Source organism: Geotrypetes seraphini, chromosome 1 (assembly GCF_902459505.1).
Source record: "Geotrypetes seraphini chromosome 1, aGeoSer1.1, whole genome shotgun sequence".
NCBI classification, from domain to species: Eukaryota; Metazoa; Chordata; class Amphibia; order Gymnophiona; family Dermophiidae; genus Geotrypetes; species Geotrypetes seraphini.
In genome coordinates this window covers 296,734,636-296,755,283 of record NC_047084.1, presented here as the reverse complement: position 1 = coordinate 296,755,283, position 20,648 = coordinate 296,734,636, and the positions used below count along the sequence as shown (strand labels likewise).

The 20,648-nt window shown below is 42.3% G+C and overlaps 2 protein-coding genes across 5 annotated transcripts in view; both read left to right on the top strand.

Moving 5' to 3' along the window:
• The first annotated feature begins 2,986 nt into the window (after positions 1 to 2,986).
• LOC117364641 (probable N-acetyltransferase camello) lies at positions 2,987 to 13,588 on the top strand. Of its 2 annotated transcripts, none has more exons than XM_033954075.1 (2): positions 2,987 to 3,123; positions 7,617 to 13,588. In XM_033954075.1, the coding sequence occupies exon 2, from the start codon at positions 7,623 to 7,625 to the stop codon at positions 8,286 to 8,288; it is 666 nt and encodes a 221-aa protein (XP_033809966.1). In that variant the 5' UTR covers positions 2,987 to 3,123; positions 7,617 to 7,622; the 3' UTR covers positions 8,289 to 13,588. The 2 variants fall into 2 exon arrangements, with proteins under 2 accessions (XP_033809966.1, XP_033809958.1); XM_033954067.1 differs by lacking the exon at positions 2,987 to 3,123 and adding an exon at positions 3,132 to 3,347.
• LOC117364633 (probable N-acetyltransferase camello) overlaps positions 7,624 to 20,648 on the top strand; it is a 28,635-nt gene continuing 15,610 nt past the window's right edge. The window contains exon 1 of one of the 3 annotated variants that reach the window (XM_033954042.1): positions 7,624 to 7,745. The gene's annotated coding sequence lies outside the window, so the exon portion shown is untranslated. Of the gene's footprint in view, positions 7,746 to 13,860; positions 14,021 to 20,648 lie in introns of those variants that run through there. The other 2 variants (XM_033954053.1, XM_033954033.1) reach the window with 2 other exon arrangements.

Sequence of the window (20,648 nt, the reverse complement as noted above, 5' to 3'; positions counted from 1 at the left end):
GATCCGCAAATAACATCTGCCGGCACTGAGTATTACTTATCTTTGACATCAGGGTTTTGTTTGGTGGTGGTTAGAGCTGCGAGTTTGGTGTCGGCCTAAGCTTGGTGGAGTACATTTTTTTTTATTTGCGTGGAGTTAGTTTATGAAGGGATTTGGAGGAATAGAACTGTTCAGTTGAGGGAGCCGGTGTCTTCTTGCTTGCTCTCGTTTCATGGCGGTAGCTCATTAGCGTTAATGTCAGGCGAACTTTAGGCAGGGTTTGCCGCGTCTCCAGGGGGGGTTCAGGAGCTGGTTCATTACAGTGCACAACAGACACACAATAGTTCTCCGGTGCTGTTGGGAACACCATAGCATGAATTCATTTTCTCCCCGAGGATGATTTTATTCAATTTTTGCCATGGCCAGCTGAGTTTTTTTTTTTTACATTGTTTGGTGCCGGGTCTGTTTTTCATTTTTTTATACAGTACTATCGTAGGAACTGGCCCATTTCAAAGTGAAACAGGCATTCATGGATGATGTCATTGGGGGGGGAGGAGCCAGCAAGCTAAAAAACGCAAATAATTGAAATCGCGAGTGCTAAAACTGCGAATACGGAGGGAAAAGTGTAGCTGAAAGAAGATGTGTCAGAGTTCACACCCTTTTTGAGCTAGACACATCTGGGGTTAACAGCTTGTTTGTTCTCCAAAGACAAGAGTTCCTTTTACTAAGCTGCAGTAAGCACTAGCGCATGCTTCCTGCAGCTTAAAAGGGCTTACGATGGAATACTTTGAGGCCTCTCAGAGTATGATTTCCCCGGATATGTCCTGCTTTTGAGGACATGTCCGGGGGTCCGGACGGCTTTTCAAAATCCAGTACTTTCTCCGGGTTTTTGAAAAGATTCCAATGTCGGGACAGCATCCGCAAACGTGTGGATGCAATGCAGTGATGTCAAGCGAACACATGCGATGTCATCACATCGTTTCGGCACACGTACGAGACGTCATCGCGTCACATCCACACATGCGTGGATGCCATCCTGACGCACAAACAGGTTAAGGGGGTGGAACTGGGGGGCGAGGCCATGGGTCCAGATTTTCCTTTGGGAAAATCTGGTAACCCTATTCCAAAGGTGCACACACTAATTTTGAGAATTTTTCTTGGAAGAGGCATGTCTGGGAACAAAGTGGGCATGACGGCGCGAATCAGCACAGCTACACTACCTCTGCTGAAAAAACCTTGCTGCCTGCAAAATGGGTAGCGGTAAGGGCTTACACATTCATTTTTGTTAATGGTTGCACACTAATGGCAACATTAGCACATGGCCATTAATTGTGAAAATGGGATAACAGCCATTTTCCGGCTGCGGTAAAAATAGCCTTAGTGCCCAGGAAAGACCCCTGTTAAGATACACCAAGACTCCTTTTACATACCACAGCTTGGTCAAAGGACCCCACAATTGCTGTGTAAAGTCCACTTTAAAGGTTAATAAAACAGAAATAAAACATAAAAAAGGAAAACAAGGTGATACCTTTTTACTGGACTAACTTACCTTCTTCCCCTTTTACAGAACCGCGCAAGAGGTTTTTAGCACTGGCCAGCACATTGAATGCTCTGTGCTGCTCCAGTTCTCATAGAAACTCTATAACCATCGAAGCAGTGTAGAGCATTCAGCACACTGGCCGTCGCTAAAAACCTCTTGCAGTTTTGTAAAAGTGGGGGCTAATATGGTTTTTGGTCAGGACAGACTTGAGTATACCATGACAACAAAATCATCATAGCATTCCAATAACAATCTGAAGAGGTAAAGAAAGGTGGGGGGAGCAGGTAACAGAGGGAGAGATGGATAAGTGATCAGAAGATAATAGAATTTTAAGGTTATAATGCGATGAAAAGATTTTTGTTAAGTCCTTTCTTGTTAGTCTTGAAGTCCTGGATTCTATAAATGGCGCCTTAACTTAGGCGCCCTGCTAGCACCTAACTTAAGTTGAAAATGTTATTTTAAAAGGGGAAAAACCATTTAAAAGAAAAATGTAGGTGCTTACTGGCACCTAAATAAATGCCACTAAGAACAACAAAACCAAGGACAATATATTCTACAAAAAAAAAAAGTCAATGGAGAGAATGTGCAAAAACATGTGGAGCAAAAAGATCTATTATCTCTTATCCTCAATGTCAATATCTATATACAGTATATCTCAGTGTTGACCAATTTATGCATACATTGCGAAAAAAGTACTTTCAGGTGGAATGTGGAAAACTGCAGTTGCTTTTATTCCCAACTCATTAGAGCAGGGGTGTCCAATGTCGGTCCTCGAGGGCCGCAATCCAGTCGGGTTTTCAGGATTTCCCCAATGAATATGCATGAGATCTATTAGTATACCATGAAAGCAGTGCATGCAAATAGATCTCATGTATATTCATTGGGGAAATCCTGAAAATCCGACTGGACTGCGGCCCTCGAGGACCGACATTGGACACCCCTGCATTAGAGGATCCACTCTGTGGGAATTAGTATAATCATTGGTCGACCATCTCCACCATAATCAACAATACATCCAAATATGCAAAATTCTCATAAAACAAGGAACTTAGCTGTGAATAGCAGGCCTTGGGGCCGGGCTGTGAGAAGGGGAAGTTCCCGGACTATGATCCCAAGGCCGAGAACACCCCCCCCCCCCCCTCTCATGCTTGGACCGGGTTAGTTCACCCCACCTCCCCTTTGGTACGCCACTGCCTTCCTCTATTACTTTTCCACCTTGGTTTTCCCCTTTCTCCCCGTATTTCCTCTTGCCTCCCCTTCCGATCCCCCCCGGTTCTTCTTCCTTTATGGTTATGGTCTAACTGGCCTCTGGAGCAGGAGAAAAAACAGCAGAGGCTACACAACCAGAATGAGAAGCGCCGAAGGGGCTACAGAAGCTTTAAGGCTCACAAAGCTTGTGGAAGCTGACCTGGGTCACAAAGCTTGTAGAAGCTGACCTGGGCCCCGCCCCCTCTCACAACACGGGGCGGGGCTACAGCAGAGCTGCGCTGGGAGGTGTGCCCAGAATCTTGCGGCGCTGAACAGTTCTTACTACTTTGATCCCTTTTGTTGCAGCTGCTATTTGGTGTCCTGCGTACAGGCTGCCTTTTCTACAACAAAGCGAGGTGGGGGAGGATTTGTGCAGAGACGATGGACCGTAGGGAAGTTCGCCTCTGCTAGAGTCTCAGTCTGCGCTCAGCTCTCCTTCAAGTCCAGGGAGACTCTCTGCAGTCCACCTTAAGAGCAGCCGGGGGATTCTTCCGCGGCGCTGGGCGGTCTTTCCGGTTTAGGGTCAGCCTGAGAAAGGAAGGGAAAGACAGTGCTGGGAACCGAGGGACCCGTGAGGCAGGTGGGTAGAGACTAGAGCTCTGGCCGTGGATGTGAAACGGCGTTAAAAAGTGCACGCTGGCAGCCGGGTTTGTGAATTAATCTTCCCTGAAATACTCTGTACCCAGCTTGCAGGACTGCGTGTGCCAGTGCTTTGTTTTTGTAATGTTATTCTATTGATCTTAGTTCAAGGTGATTTATTTCTAGCAATCTAGACCAGTGTTTTTCAACCTTTTTACACCTATGGACCAGCAGAAATAAAATAATTATTCCATGGACCGGCGGTTGAAGAACACTGGGCTAGGTCATGGGCCAGACCCCGCCCATCTCTACCCCAAATCCCGCCCCCATAATAGTACTAATTGCACCTTGCACGTCCCGTGCCTCATCTGGAAGCCTTCCCTCTGACGTTGCAACATCATAGAGAAGGCTTCCGGTTCAGGCGCAGGATGCCCGTAGGAGCCACTGCCAGTGGCTTTGTGCACTGAATCAGTTAGGAAGAGGGAACTGGCTCGAAGATAACGCCGCATCGATCGCACCATGGACCGGCGGTTGAAGAACATTGTTTTGGGCCTGATGCACATGCTGGCCCTGTGGACCGGCAGGAAATTTCTGTGGACCGGCACCGGTGGTGGTTGAAGAACACTGATCTAGACACATTAGATTGACCGTGTTACACGGTAACCCAGATAACCCTATATGAAAGAAAAATTTTTAACATGTATTATCAAATATATAAATTGATTAAAAATAAGTAATGGTAAAACCCAGCCTTGGAAGCTCCATTTATTTTCTAACCAATCCCTCCCCCCAGTGACATAGCAAGGGTGAGAGGTACCTGGGGCAGTGGTGCCCCCCCACCAGTCACACGCATGCACCCCTTCCCTATCCTATACCTCTTTTAAATTCCCGGCACAAGCAGTGTCACCAACTCGCTGCCCGTGTCAACTCTCCCTCTGGCATCACTTCCTAGGCGCGGGACCCAGGATTGATGTCGGAGGGAGAGCCAATGCTGAAGGGAGCAGCAGGTTGGAGTTGCTGCTCCATCAGCGAAGAGATAGAGGTACGGTGGGAGGGAAGTGAAGGTGCGGAACGGGGGATGGAGAGGAAGAGGGGTGCCAGCACCCTCACCACCACCACCCCTTATTATTCCACTGCCTCCCCTGGTCTTTATTCATGGCCTTCCCCTCTCACATTTCATCCTTTCAAAAGTAGGAAAAAGCACAGAGAGCCTAGCTGTGAGTGTGTGGCAGTAATACAGTAGTTGAGTGAGCAAGAGATATAGAAGGATGTAGGCATAGGTGTCATTTACCTCAGGCCCACCCAACAGCCAGATTCATAAACTGCTTAGAAAGTGTATTATGAGGTAATATATAACATTTTAATAAACTTGAAATTAGATTATTCTGCAGCTGAGCAGGAAGTGTTTTTCCTTATTTTTCTGTGGGAAGTGCTTGGCCCTGATGCTCAAACCCTAATGCTGGCACTAGAGGCAATTAGGAGCCCAATGTTCTAAATCTACTGTGCATTTAATGATCGACGTAAACCAATTCTAATGTTTAGCATTGAAGTATTTAACCTACCGATGCACATAATGGCTCACTGTCTTTTCCGTGCCTCTGACTCTGCTATGCAAATATAGTACAATGAGGTCATTAATATTAAAACGAGCACTCCAGGCAATGCCCTAACATTGCCTGGTGATGCACTAAATGAAGCATCAGCCTTTAATGATCCAAAATTACCAACAGGTCTGGTGGTGCCGATAGTGTGTTAAAAGCGTGTCTCATGTACGTGCGTCAGTGTACACCGGCAAGTCTGGGCTGCAGATTTGAGATGGAAATTGAAATAAGATACATATAAACATATCTCAAGTTCATGTATTAAAGGCACATCTCGTGCGCTCGTCAAAAGGGTATGCTGGCAGATCGACTGCCAATTGTATTAGATATGGAACTTTCCATAAAGTATTGGGGACAGCATATATGTGCTGCAGAAACAGTATAGAAAAAAGCATTTGCATAGTTTGCTGATACTTCTCTAGCCCTCCGCCTGTAGCATAGGCCAGTGTTTCTCAACTTCTTCAGGCCTAGTACCCTGCCCAAGCTGCACCCCAGACCTGCACAAGCTCTGCCCCTGACTCCACCCCCATAATAATAGTACTAATTGTAATGCAATTTCTTCCATCCATTTTTCATATAATCTTAATAATACATAATGGTAACCACAAAATAAAAAAATCACAAAGCACACTGTAAGCAGCGAAAATGTTAATTATCATTTATATTCATTTTTTTTTCAAAGAGGTCAAGGCAGATGACTTTAAAATATGCAATGTCACCTCAGTAACAATTATAGAAAAATAGACAAATATAGTGCAAAATATACACAACAGATATAAATTCTCAAAACTGAGACTTATCGATCACTAATTTGAAAATAAAATCGTTTTTCCTACCTTTGCTGCCTGGTGATTTCATGAGTCTCTGGTTACACTTCCTTCTGACTGTGCATCCAATATTTCTTTCTTTCTTTCTGTTTCTTGCATGCTTCCTCTCCTCCAGACCTCATTCCATTCCCCAACCATGAGTCCAACTTTTCTTCCTCTCTCCTGTACCCCCATTGGCAGCATGTCTCCCTCTCTCTCATTCTGTCCCCTGCTGCAAAGGGAGTGGGGAAAGAGAGAGAGATCCAGGGTGCATCTCTCCCACTCCCTCTACTGCCACATCCAACATTTCTCCCTCTTTTCCACCAGTCCAACATCTCTTTCTCTCTGCCTCCTGCACGCTTCCTCTCCTCCGGACCTCATTCCCTTCCCCAATCAACATCTCTCTCTGTCCCTCCTTGAGTCCAATTTTTCTTCCTCTCTCTTCCACCCCTATTGGCAACAAGTCTCCTTCTCTCTCTTACTGTCCATCTGACTTCAAAGATCTAGGCATCTCTCCCACCCCATCTACTGTCACATCCAACATTTCTCACTCTCTCATCTTCTAGATCATGTGCAGTATTTTTCACCACTGCCCACCAGCCCCATGTCCTTTTCTCCTATCACCCCTCTCCAGCACTATGCCACATCTGGTAAAGGGAATTAGTAATACAGTATCATTCATAAAAGGAAAAATTAATAGTCAAAAGTCTAGCACTTTTGTGTCCCCAAAGGTTGGGGAATTAGAGGAGGAAGACCTAGAAACCCCAGGTATCTCTTGGATTTAACTGTGCTGGTCCCTTTTAAGAAGGGCTTTCTGGGATCATTGGGCCATGTGTTGGCAACCCAACACACTTCAGGAAGAAAAATACCAGCTTTGAGCTGGTGTTTTTTCCTGGAATAATGCAACTTTCCTGGAATAATGTTGTGAAGTTCAAGAGAAGCTGTGTTGTTGATTTTGCATGCATTTATAACTCATTATTATGCAGTCTGTGGCACCTTTAAACATGTGCTATGGTAAAATAATGCACAATTTTGCTGTTTAATGTTCATTATCCCCTTAATGCACATTAGTATCTATTCCTAAATCTTAATAGTTAAGGCATTGACAAATGATAAATGGATTTCAGCAAAGGCTGATCTGTTATGTTTTGATTTTAAAAATACTATTGCATTTTAGAAGCATATACAGGCAGTACCCAGATTAAGAATGAGTTACACTTTTAAAGCTGTTCTTAAGTAGGATTTGTATGTAACTCAGAACTTGCAGATTTTAAGATTCTTGCTCCTTACCTTTGCTCCCAGCTAACAAAAGGGCCCACTGTCCCCTGCATCATTCCTGAATCTGCTGCAGGAGAAGTGTAGGAGTCTTTGCCACTGGAAATACTGCTCAGTGAAATCAAATGAAGCCGCAACTTTGTTCTTAAGTACGAGTCGTACTTAAGTCGGGTGACTGTAACTCGGGGACTGCTTGTATTTTAATTCTCATTATGGTAATGCTCATGAATTTCAATTGTATTGATGCCATAGAAGATGTCTCAGTTAAGAACCTGAGCGTAGACTGACAGTGACGTTTCAGTATACCTATATCAGGGATGTCAAAGTCCCTCCTCAAGGGCCGCAATCCAGTCGGGTTTTCAGGATTTCCCCAATGAATATGCATAAGATCTATTAGCATACAATGAAAGCAGTGCATGCAAATAGATCTCTTACATATTCATTGGGGGAATCCTGAAAACCTGGCTGGATTGCGGCCCTCGAGGAGGGACTTTGACACCTGTGCTATATCAACTAATTGATCTCTCGTGCTCTGCCCGTGCAATTTGTATAGCAAGCTGTTGTGGCCTCTCTCTATTTGTTTTATAGAGCACCATGGTGGATTATCGAATCCGAGAGTATGAAGATTTGGATTATGAGACTGTTCGAGATCTCTTTTCCACAGGGATGAGCGAGTACATGCCTTCTGTGTGCATGCATGTACTGAAACAGTCATGGGTAATCCTTCTCCTTATGTCTACATTCTGTCTCCTGCTTCTCAGCTCCAAGTCCCTCCTCCTGCCCATCCTGGCTATCACATTGCTCCTGGCTGCTGGGAGGCAGCTTGTTGGCTATATCTGGTCCCTCTATATCGAACAATGCTTAAGGGAGGACCTGCTCAACATCCGGAAGACATACATGGAAGGCAAGAATTCCTGCTTCTGGGTGGTGGAAGCAGAAGGCAGCATTATAGGCACAGTGGCCGTGAAACTGTCGGAAGACAAAAGTGAGGAACTTTTGCTGAAGCGCATGTCTGTGAGGAGGGACTACCGAGGTTTAGGGATTGCCAAAGCACTGTGCAGGACAGTGATCAGTTTTGCTCACCAGCATGGCTGTAAATCCATTGTGCTGAACACCTTAGTGGTACAGCACGTGGCTCAGAAGATGTATGAAAGTGTGGGATTCAAAAAGTATCTTGATTTTATCCTTCCAACGTTTTATGGCCAGTTGGTTAACTTTACAATTTCGAAATACAGATATGACTTCCCACGTCTGATGTGATGGGTTTATCTTTCAGGTAGACCAAAAAGTCATCAGCAGTACTGTTAGAAAAGCAAGTTTATTTAACCATCATTGAAATTGGTGGATGAAAACTTAGACCACATTGGGGTCAGCAAGGGACAGCTCTTGACTGTATTTATAAGTGATCTCTCATTATGTAGCGTTGCAGTAAATGGGGTTTACAGTGCATTGTAGTCATATGAAATCATGTGTTAAGAGATTATTTCAGAATTGTGTTTTTTAGTGCTATGTAAGCATACCAATTTTGCTAAGTAAGCATACCAATTTTCTTAAGGATGACGGCTCTGAGTACCCTTTTTAAAAGGGATCCATATCTGCATTATTGCTTTTACAAGCTCAGTCAGCAGCAAGAAGAGGACAAGTGTCAGAAAATGCTAATTCATAACTAAGGATTTGCCTGTCAAGATTCCCCCGGCATGAAAATTGCCTCACCCACTGGGCAGGTAAAATAAGAGCTTCCAAGTTTCATCGATATGACTATATTTATCCATGGAGAAATGGGTATTCTGGAAGTTCAGAAGGAGGAAAAGTAGTGCCTGTATTTGATTATCACATATGTGGGTATATTTTCCTATATGCAGCTAACCTGAAAAAATAGAAAGAATGTCTGTAGGTCCTTGGTGACCCTCATCCATTGTTTTTTAGCACACATACATTGTTTTTTAGCACACATTTCACTGACTAGTATTAAAGAGTTGAGCACTCCAGTCAGTTCTACTGGTAAAACTTTTGAGAGTAAGGGAGAGCTGATATTTTCAGCAGTCTGCAGCATCCATGGGTATATATATCCACACATTTTTTAAAGAAAGAGAGAGAAACTAGTTTTGTTCTTTGAACATTATTAGGTACACAGATACTATAGCACCTATGACCTTTGTATCTAGGCAAGCTACTGAAAATTACATCTCCCCTTCCATTGTTAAGATCTCTCCTAGGTGAACATGGGGTTCAGCTCCTGTATTAATTATTTCCTATGGAAAGGGACTATGTTTCTGACCAGGGTGGATTTGATTTAAATCACTAGTCAGAAAGTCTTGATTTAAATCGTGCTCGTGACATTATGAATAGATAAATGGAATTCATTTACCCCCTCCACCCCTCCAGAATTTAAACATTGCATGAATATACAGCTTCATGCTACATAATTAAAAACTAATCCCTATTTCATAATGAATACCTTTTGGACTGTAGTGTATAAATAGAAAACTATTTTTAGATAGAATTTTCCTCAAAAAAAAACATTTTATTTCAAAAAATCAAATTTAAATTAAAAGATTGTAATTTAAATAAAAAAATAATCCAATTTGTTTAAATCATTGATTTTTATCCACCCTGTTTGACTTGACATGGATGAAAGTCACTGCAGAATGTTCTGTATAAATAAAATGCAATTATTTAATTAGCAACAAATTAAGGAAGATTGGGGGGCTTAATAGCTTTCAGTACAGCAGCAGATTTTTGTACTATACTTTTGGACATGTAGTCAGCCTTGCAGGCAAGTGCCAGGATGATATTTGCTTATCCCATGCCACCAATGGAGAGTCAAATCCACGCACAAATATTGAAATTATTCTCAAGGTGTCAGAACATTCAATTTATAAATATAGCCAAAATATAAACTTATTTAAGGCTATGAAGCCACCTTGTATGTGATTTTCAAAAATATTTTTTAGAATTTTTTACCAATTTTTTACCCGACCAATGGAGAGTCATACATTCCTTTTCTGTTGCCATAAAAATAAAGAATTTTGTTAACTGCTTCTTTAATATTTTTCAGAGATAGACATTTTTAAGCAGATAATATTGGTTATAGGGTGAGTCATACCATTATTCATTTTTCCTGCAAGTGAGTGACAGCCAACTCCTTTTAGCCTTCAAAAATGTGGAGAACCATTCAGCTGTCTGTACTCTTGGTAGAAAAGACTAGAATGTAGCAAAGTAAATGACTGCAGATAAAAACCTGCATGGTCCATTCTAGTCTGCCCGACAGTCATTTATTTCCAAGGCAATATTGAACCAGTAATTCAGTAGTATTACATTTTTGCTTGCTAAGTTCCACTATAAGTTTCAAGTTTATTCAGACTTGATATACCGCTTTTACATACCAAAGTGGATTACAATTTTACAATCTTAAAAATTAATTAAAAACCTAGGGGAAATACGAACAAACCAATACTGACAAATAGTACAAAAAAAGGGAAGAGGGTAAGGGTACAATATTGAAAATAAAAAAATAGGGTATAAGAAAAAAACAAGGGAGAGGGAATGTCATGAACAGACGTCTTTGCGTTTCTCTCTCTTTCCCACCCCTCCAGTTATCAATCGTAAATTTCATAGGTATCTTTGAAAAGAAAAGTTTTAAGATTGGTTTTGAAATTATTTAAATTAGTTTCTTGCCGTAGTGTTAGGGGAAGGGCGTTCCAAAGTGTGGGCGCAACTACTGAGTAAATGGTTTTTCGCGTTGTATCATAGAATAGCTGTCTAATTGAGGGAATGCTGAAGAGATGTTGGTTAGAGGATCTCGATGACCTTGAGGATTCATAAGAGATTAAAAGCCTGTCAGTGAACATGGGAGAATGATTGAGTTGAACTTTGAACGCTAGTATAAGAGATCTTTTCCCCACTCCCCGCACTCATAGGATATAAATGTGGTATAAAATATATATAATTGCTTCTGATCCATCTATCTGGTCTCGGACCCATTAAAAAAAAAAAGTCTGCCCTGCAATGGCCCTACTTCCTAGCTATTGGAGTTGCCATCAAAACCTAGTCCAGCTCATATCGCTCTGTCTTGGGACATGGACCGTATTAAGTCCAGCTGGCATTGGCTTTTCCCCAGTGCTGGAGCTGCCATTTTAAGCAATGCTTCTGTGCATCGTAAATGAACATAAAGCTGTCGATCTCTTCAAGATCCTTTGTGGTTATCCTACAAATTTTTGAACTCCGTCACTGTTTTTGTCTCCACCATCTCCACAAAAAGGGCATTCTAGGCATCCACCGTCCTCGCCAAGAAAAAGGTTTTCAGCTATTACTCCTAAGTCTAACCACTCTGCAACCTCATATTTTGTCCTCTAGCTTTACTGGAAGAGTAGCCAGGAACCTACTAGTTTAGTCCAGTGACCTGACAACCTGAAGAAGAGGGTTTGATTCCCACTGCAGTGACAGGGGTCACTGAAGTTTAAACACTTTAAATCCCACATGAGAGGAAAATCAACATCTTAACTCTAATTGTTATGCCCCTGGCAGCCTTACCCTGGTTATGACAGGACTCCAAGATAGGCTTTATGTAACTCAGTAATTTCACAGAAACTTTATTGTTGTAGCTACTTCTTGCAAAGATATGTGAGCTAGGCACTTTGGGCAATGTAGTCTTACATATGCTGTAGCCACTTCTGTTTGCCTCTAAAAACTTCTCTGCCAGTGGCCTTTCCCCTAAGACCACTTCCCTTTCTTCTTTCATCTAAATGTGAATTCTTTGCCTCACTTCTCACTTTCCTGTCATTTCTATACCTTTGCCCTGACAAGGTCAGCAAGGTGTGACCTTTCTTCTTCCTGGTGCTAAGCTCTGTTCTTTGGACTCTCTCTTGCCACCTCCCCTTGCCTTGGGTGATCCTCTCTGTTTAGAATCACACTCATGCCTCTGTCTGCATCAGTCACAGGGCTGACACCCCCCCCTTGATTATAGGTGTCTAGTCACCATGCATAAGCATCTGACCTCACGCAACGACAACTTTGCATTCCTTCCCTGGCATCTGGAATTCCTCACTGTATACTTTTTCTTCATTCCTGCTCTCCAAACCTTCACCTATGTCTACATCATAAACCTGTGCCCAGAGACTCGGTCTCTGAGAAACCAGCTAATTCTGAGTACATTCCCTATATTCAATAAAGCATAATTCAGAAGATAAGGATTTTTTTGCATGTGTTTTAGCATGTTGCTGGTTTAACTTCCTGGTAAGTACATCCTTACATCTGGGACATGGCTGTATGAGATCAGTGAAATTAATGGCCTCTTTTACAAAGCCCCGAAGCCCTTTAATTCTCTATGGCTTCGGGGCCTTAGTGCAGAGCAGCCGCTAGCGCGGCTTTGTAAAAGTTGCCGTAAATTCTGTCCAACACCAGTGAAACAGAAATGTACTAGTGGCATAATAAGGACGGAAATGTATAAAAAAGAATGGCAGTCTGAAAAAATAAACTGGAGGCAATATGTGGCTAAAAAAGTATTAAATCATTAAAACTATTAAAGAAATAAGTGACATGCACTTTTGTGATTGTTCAACTACTGTAAAAACTAACTCCTACTACAAATAAAACTACACTAATGCTTACTTTTGCAAAGTCCAAACAGCAAAACAGAGCAACCATACACAGCATCTGAATACAGAAGCATCACGCTGTGAAAAATTTAAGAACTAGTGGTGATGACCTAGTGACTGTCAGATATAATGAATAAAAATCTAAGGTGGAGCAGAAGACACATAATGAGGAAATGCAGTGATATTTAACAAGAAAATAATAGCAATAATCAGGGATATATCTAAACAAATAAAAAAAAAGGATTGATGTGACAAAAAGGCCACATGTCCCCAGAGTCCTGCGTAGAAAGCGCTCCATCTTAGGGAATATTCTATAAACAGTGCAGCGCCCTACCAATGCCTCAGTTAATTGAGAAATGCCGCTTAAAATGATAAAAATAAATGGCACCGGAATTGCGCCTATATAGGTGCTTAATGCCACTATGGGCATGGCTAACATCGGAAGTGAAATTAGGCACCGTGCAGCACCTACGTAGGCCCAATTCTTGGCATAGATGCCGGAAATGTAGACTTGGAAAACCCTGGCCTACATTTTCGGTGCCTATCCCAGACGTGTGATTCTCTACAGCACCGTCGTATGAATGACAAGCGATCGGTGGCTGCTTTATAGGTGGCTGCTCACAGTGAAAGGAAGTAAAAGATCGCTTGTTTCAATCCAGGCAAGTGAAGTCAGTTGTGATTATGAAATGTGGGTTGAGTGTGGGTGATGTAGAATATACATGTTAATGCAACGGTAAATGACAACGCTGAATTAGTAGTTACAGCAAACAGCCTTCTTCAAAACTGATTGAGGACTATGTCTGCTAAAACTCTTTGTATTTGCAGTCCACACAACCATTATTCAGACCTAAACAACTGCCAGTAAAACGAGCAGTTTAATTAGCTCTTTTCTTTTTTTATTCTTTTTTTATTGGTTTAGACATCACTGATCATTGCTGAATTTCCTCATTATGTGTCTTCTGTTCCACCTTAGATTTTTATTCATTAGCACTGACTATTCACTAGGTCATTACCAGAACAAGGTAAAACCTGGATCTTCAGGATGCTCACTTAACGGTATTGAAATCCTGGTTAAAAAAAAAAAAAAAAAAGGCAGCAGAATTTTCCAGGATCCCATGGATCCTGGACTACCTTAACAGCAGACCTCCTCTTTTTTTGATTGCCACAACTGCTGTCCACTTACAAGGAGTCCCCTGCTGACATCTTCATTCCTTCTCTGTCAGGTCCCGCCCCCTATTATGTGCCCTTCTCTTCCTGTGTGAGCAGAACAGGCAGAAAAGGAGAAGACATCAGCATGAAGACTCCCTGCAGAATGATAGCCAGAGGGGGCAGTCAAAACAGATTGTAGCTTATCCAGACAGTGGGAAAAAAACAGTGACACTTTGGATTTAAAAGGTGATTTTTAGTAAGCTGGTTAAACTTATTTAAACTGATTACTAGGCAAGTGAATGTTACTGTCTTTTAAACAGTGCAGTGGGATGTAACTGTTCCTTCCTCTGCTGTTTATAAACCAGCAGCAGGAGGAAATCAGCACCTTCTGGCTGGACTAATGTGTAAGACTTTAAAAGGTGAAAGCTTTTGCAAGAAGTTGCTTGGATTCAAAGGTTACAGGACTCAAAGGAGCACTATAGATAAGTTTTCTTCAACTCATCAGTCCACAGAAATTTCCTGCCAGTCCACTTGCATCGGGCCCCAGACAGTGCTTTTCAGCCACCGGTCAACGGTGTGATCAATGCGGTGTTGGCTTTGGGTCGGCTCCCTCTTCCTCAGTGCTGCAGTGCACAAAGCCGTGGGCAGAGGCTCCTACGCGCGTCCTGCGCCTGAACCGGAAGCCTTCTCTCTGACGTTGCAACGTCAGAGGGAAGGCTTCCAGATGAGGCGCGGGATTCTGCCCACGGCTTTGTGCACTGCAGCACTGAGGAAGAGGGAGCCAGCCCTAAGATAACATGGGGTGCGGGTGGGGGCAGGCCAGAAGGCAAGGCACAGCATGGAGGGAGGGAGACACCAATGGTAGGAGAGTTATTTTATTTTTTAATTTAGTGATTGATTTACATCTGCTGTCTGTTCAGGAAGAAATGCATTTGTTTCTTTTCCTCTGGGGTTGTACTGCGTGCAGAGTCTTGCACCTTAGGGTTTGTTTGTATATATTAGTACTTTTAGTTTTTTGTCCCGTGTTTGCATGGGGTTATCTGAGTTCTGGTAGGAATGAATATTGAGAAGCATACAGTGTGCTTTGTGTAGTTTAATTTTGTGGTTAACCATTATGTGTTGTTAATATGATTATATTGTGTGTATATATGAAAAATGAATGGAAAAAATGGTGTTACAATTAGTACTATTATGGGGTGAGGTCTGGGGCGGAGATGGGCTGAGTCTAGCCCACGACTTAGCCCAGTGTTTTTCAACTGCCGGGCCACAAAATAATTTTATTTCCGCCGGTCCATAGGTGTCAAAGGGTTGAAGAACACTGCTATAGATTATTGCACTCGCTTCATGTTCCTTGGAAGAGAGTTTTTTAACCATAACAGAAAAACCTAAACCAGAGTGTGAATTAACTTCAGGCATCCTGTAAAAGAAGTGCAATAGCCTTTCTGCCTGCAGTCACACCTGCTACAGCACAGTTTTGCTTTTCAGGTGGCTTTGAGGGATAGCTGAGTGCCCCCTTCTCTCTTTTTCTGGTTCTAGCAGTGCCACCTGATCTCCTCATATATAGGATCAAGAATCAGTTGACATTCGGAACTCCCTGGGAGTAAAGAGCAGCCTGGCCTCTTTAGTCAGGTATGCTGGAATGATTCTGTCTGGTCAGACCATTGTATTTGTAATTTTAAATTAAGCTGGCAGGAGAGATCATCTCATTCAAATTTTTTAAAAGATTGGGCAGAAAAGAGTGTAATTAAAGGAGGCTTTGTTGATCCGGTAGCATTTTGGTCTCATTGTGACTTAGCAGTCAAATTGGACTCTGAGGTAAATTTTCCAAATATGTGGAAAACGATCAGCAATCAAATTTTAGATGAAATAGCTCCATTGAAGACATGTAAAAGAAAACAAAGACCTCAAAATGAATGGTATGATTCAGAATTATTGGTTTTTAAGCAGAAATTAAGAAAATTGGAAAGGATCTGATTAAAAACAGGTAATGAGAAAGACAAAAAAAAATTGGAGATGTAATTTAAAAATTGATAAGATAATTATTAAAGATAAACGCTCCAATTATTATGCACAAAAAATAGGCACAATTAAGATAAACAGTAGAGAACTATTCAAATTAGTGAACACGCTAACCAATACCGCTTCTGTGAAGCAATCAAGTAACGAAAAATCTCCATCTGCTGATATATTAGCAGAATTCTTTAATAATAAAATTTGTACATTAAGGGCTACTTTACAATCTACTAACAATCTCCCCCATTTTCAACCAGTGCAGCTGAGAGAAAGTGCAAAGGCTGACATGCACTGGAATTAATTTGATATCCCAGATTGGCAACAATTTATTAAGTTGTACAACAAATATGTTAAGTCAAGCTGTATATTGAATACGGGTTCTCCGACAATTATGAAAAAGGCCCCAATTACCTTTAAGACAGATCTGTTTAAATGGATTAGTTATTCTTTGATAAATGGGCTATTTCCAAATGAGTTGCTATAAAATGTTATTTGGATTAGCTCCGTTATATCTCCTCTCATTTTGAATTGTACTGTTCGACTAGGTCTACTCATTGTACTGATTTATTCACTTCCTAATCCTAAAAATTGCCGTTATAAAAAGTATTTTGATCGATCTTTGGCTTATCAATCAGGTAAAGTTCAAATATGGTTAGACTAGTTCGGGGGTCGGCAACCCGCGGCTCCAGAGCCGCATGCGGCTCTTTTCCACCTTTGCCGCGGCTCCGGTAGTGTGTCACGCAGGCATGCAGCTTACAAGTCCGGCGTAGCGGCGGGAAATAGCCATGCTGAGCAGTGAGCTCAGCACGTACACAGATGAAAGCCTTGCTTGCTGATTGGTCCGGCGGCCCCGCCCCGCTGCATGCCTACCAGAATTTAGGTAGGCTGTTTTCATCCCCGTGGGAGTCCCGTGGGCCAGGGGGCGTCCCCGTGTGAGTCCCGTGGGTCAGGGGGGCATCCCTGTGGGAGTCCCGTGGGCCAGGGGGAACAGGGAGGCAGAAAGAAAAAGTTGGGGGAGAGAATGAGGTCTGGAGGAGAGGAAACATACAGGAGGCTGAAAGAAAGGAAGATATAGTGAGATGGACACAAAGAAGGGTGATGCTGGAAAATAGGTGGAATGGTAATTCTGACAAACACAGAAGGGAAATGCTGGATCAAGGAGAGATGGGGCTCAGGCTGGATGGAATGAGGAGAAATGCCTTGTTGGCCCGGAACTTCCTCTCCTACGTCAGAATTGACGTCAGGGAGCGGAATGCTGGTCAGCGCGACGCTTCTGCAGGGAAAGCTTGGGACGGCGGTGGCTTGGGGGCTATTCCCCGATGGCGGTGGCAGCAAACCGAGTGGCTTGGGGGAGGGCACGGAGAAAGAAAGAAAAGGGGGCAGACAGAGACAGAAAGAAGGGGGAACAGGGAGACAGAAAGAAAAAGTTGGGGGAGAGAATGAGGTCTGGAGGAGAGGAAACATACAGGAGGCTGAAAGAAAGGAAGAAAGATTGGATGCACAGTCAGAAGAAGAAAGTGCAACCAGAGACTCATGAAATCACCAAACAGCAAAGGTAGGAAAAATGATTTTATTTTCAATTTAGTGATCAAAATGTGTCTGTTTTGAGAATTTATATCTGCTGTCTATATTTTGCACTATGGCTCCTTTTTACTAAACCGCAATATCGTTTTTTAGCGCAGGGAGCCTATGAGCATTGAGAGCAGCTAACTGCATGATCCTGTATATAGCATTAAGATAAGAAACAATATATGCAGTGTTAGATTTGTTTTATAATGGTTTTGCGGCTCCAAGTTTTTTTTTCTTTTCGAAAACGGGTCCAAGTGGCTCTTTATGTCTTAAAGGTTGCAGACCCCTGGACTAGTTGATTCAACAATCTGCATCTTATTGCATCTTTAGAAAACTGATTAAGACCTATTTGTTCAAAACATTTGTTACTTGATTGATATTGTTATAGTTTCATACTGTATTTTTCATTATTGAAATATTGTATTGTCTTTTTGTATGCTTTGTATCATCACTGGAATGTTCAGTCCTTTTTATTCTATAAACCGCCTAGAACTTTTTGGCTGTTGGCGGTGTAGAAAAATAAAGTTATTATTATTAAATGTAATAAATACCGTTTGTGTTGGGAGCAATTTAAATTTATAGGGTTCTGCTCAGCACAGTAGCATGCAAATTGCATGCATGCTATTTGTGTGGAGTAGCCCTGATTAAAGGGGGAAGAACTGTGCCTGGCACCTCTCAGAAGAGCAAAAGTAGTGTAACCAGTGTTAAAAAAAATTAAAGTTTTGCCTGGGATCCGGGTAGTTCCAAGTCCGTTGCTGGATCCGGGGGTTGAATCCAATGGTGGATCCGGGCTTTTCGCCAGATCCACAAGTTGTGTAAGGCCGTTCCCAGGCTCTGTTCTGGCCACCGGAGGGTTGGGTCGCATCGGGGCTGGCTGAAGAAGGGGCGGCAGGTTTTGGGCCTGTTTCTGGCTGCAGGTCTCTGTTGATTTGGGGGGAGGGGGAGAGGCTGGGAAGGGAATGTGGCTGACATCATCATGCTCATGTGTGATGATGTCTCGTCGGCCATGCATGCGCAGTGGGCCAGGAGAAAGCACCGGAAGGAGGAAGCACCGGAGTTAAAAAAATGCTTCGGGAGAGCCTGCGGTGTGGCGCTTCAGGCTATAAATGAGTTGGCCTGCAGGAAGTTCTCGGCAATGTGGTTGGATCGGGGGGTGCGCCGCAGATGGGTGACTTGCCGGCTAGGCTAATCTAGTCTATACAACCTATACCTAATCTAATCTATACAACCTAAACAAGCTCAAGGCAACAGATCGAAGAGGAAGTAGGAAATTAGAGGGGGGGATGGAGAAGCGAGGGGAGGGGTCTAGAAGTAGGGGGTGCAATACAGAAGCTGGAAATGTCAAAGAGGTGGGTCTTTAGGTTTTTCCTGAATGCAGTGTAGTTTGTCTCTTTCCTGATTGTTTCTGGGAGCTCATTCCAGGTTTTTACACCCAGATAAGTTAGCATAGAGTAGAAAATTTGCTTGTAGTGGAGGTATTTTGTGGATGGCAAGTTTAGTTGAATTCTGTTAAGGATTTTTCTTGATGTCAACCAAACCGTAGAGAATAGTTGAATGAGAGGGGCTGCTGAGTTTCCGTACAGAATCTGGTGTAGGATACATGAAGTTTTGAAAATTATTTGAGATGATATTGGGAGCCAGTGTAGTTGCCTGATGAAGGTTGTGATTGAATCATATTTCTTTAATTTGTAGATTAGTCTAATGGATTAGTGTTCTGGATGAGCTGCAGTTTGTGGATAAGAGTGGTGGTGATGCCAAGGTAGGCGGAGTTGCAATAGTCCAGTTGAGGTAAGACCATCATCTGAACGATTAGAGCAAAGTGATATGGGTGGAAGTATGGTCTTGTGAGACGCAGTTGACGCATAGTGTAGATGGTCTTTTTCCGAAGGTTAGAGGTTCCATTGTGAGAGTGTCGTCTAAGATGCAGCCGAGTACCTTGGTGGATTTTTCTATTGTGAGAGTGATGCGTGATGAAAGAGTGAGGTTAGATATGATGTTCTGTTGTGCGGTGCGGAAATCAATGGCTTTGGTCTTGGTGGGATTCAGTTTCAACTTGTTCGTTGCCCATGTTTGGATTTTATCTATATTGTTTGAGATTTTTTCGGCAATATTAGGATGGTTATTGGTTAGGGGATGAGGACGAGGATGTCATCGGCATAGGATAGTATAGTTTCGTCTTCCATTTTGATGTGTCCCAGCAAGCTCATGAATAAATTGAATAGGATTGGAGCTAATGGGGAGCCTTGTGGGACGCCACAGAATGCTACTCGTGTCAGTTGTTTTTATTTTATAAAAAGTTTAGAGGCAATGCCTCTGAAGAGAGGGAGAGTGCAGGAATAGTGGGAAGAGGCTCCGGAGAGCCTTCCCCAAAGATTTCAACTGGGTTTTTTAAATTTTTGATCGCGGGCAGGGCACGCGGGGAAAGCTGGCGGTCATGACTGACCAGCTTGCAGACAGAGAGCTGCTGCAGCAGCAGAAGATAATAAAGAAATTAAAAGACTTTAAAAAGTTTTAGAGAGAGAGGAAATATTCTTTAAGGTAAAAATTTGGTTATTTTCTTGTTAAAAGTCTGGTTTGTGTAATGTAATTTTATTCTTGCAGTTTTGGTAGCTTTATGTTGCTGATCTCTGCACAGTACCTGTGTCCTCGTGCAGGGATCAGTGACAGCTGTCATCATTCTAACTGTCATTTTTGACAGTTGGGAGGGTATCTTTGATTTGGATAGAGGTGTTTTGGATTCTGTGTATTGTGAGGAGGTAAATATTTATGTTTTTATTGAATTTTGAATAGGAATTTGAGATTTTTGTTGAAATTTGAAATTTGGTTAATAGATTCTGGTATTGATCTGTAAGGTTGTTAAAGGTTGAAATAGATTGTTGGAAGATTTGTGGTTTCTCTGAGTAACTTTATTTTGTGGTTTATTTTTTTTATTCTTTATTCATTTTTTAAATCAAATATATAGTGCAAACATGTGAACAAACAAGTAATATAACAAAATGCACTCTATTCCAATCACATACTATAAAGTTGTTAAACCCCACCTCCCACTCTCCCTACCCCCTGGATGTGGAATCTTTCAAAAATCAAAGAGAATTAATATTAATATATCATAATTTGCAATATTTTGTTAATGGGCCCCAAATTTCCTTAAATTTATTATGATGACCCCTTCTGCATGGAAAAAATGTTTTCAAACGTATAAACTTGACATACGGACTTCCACCAAAAACTATAATTCAAGTTATCCCAATTTTTCATTATCATCTGTATACACCTGTCATGATGAGGAGCA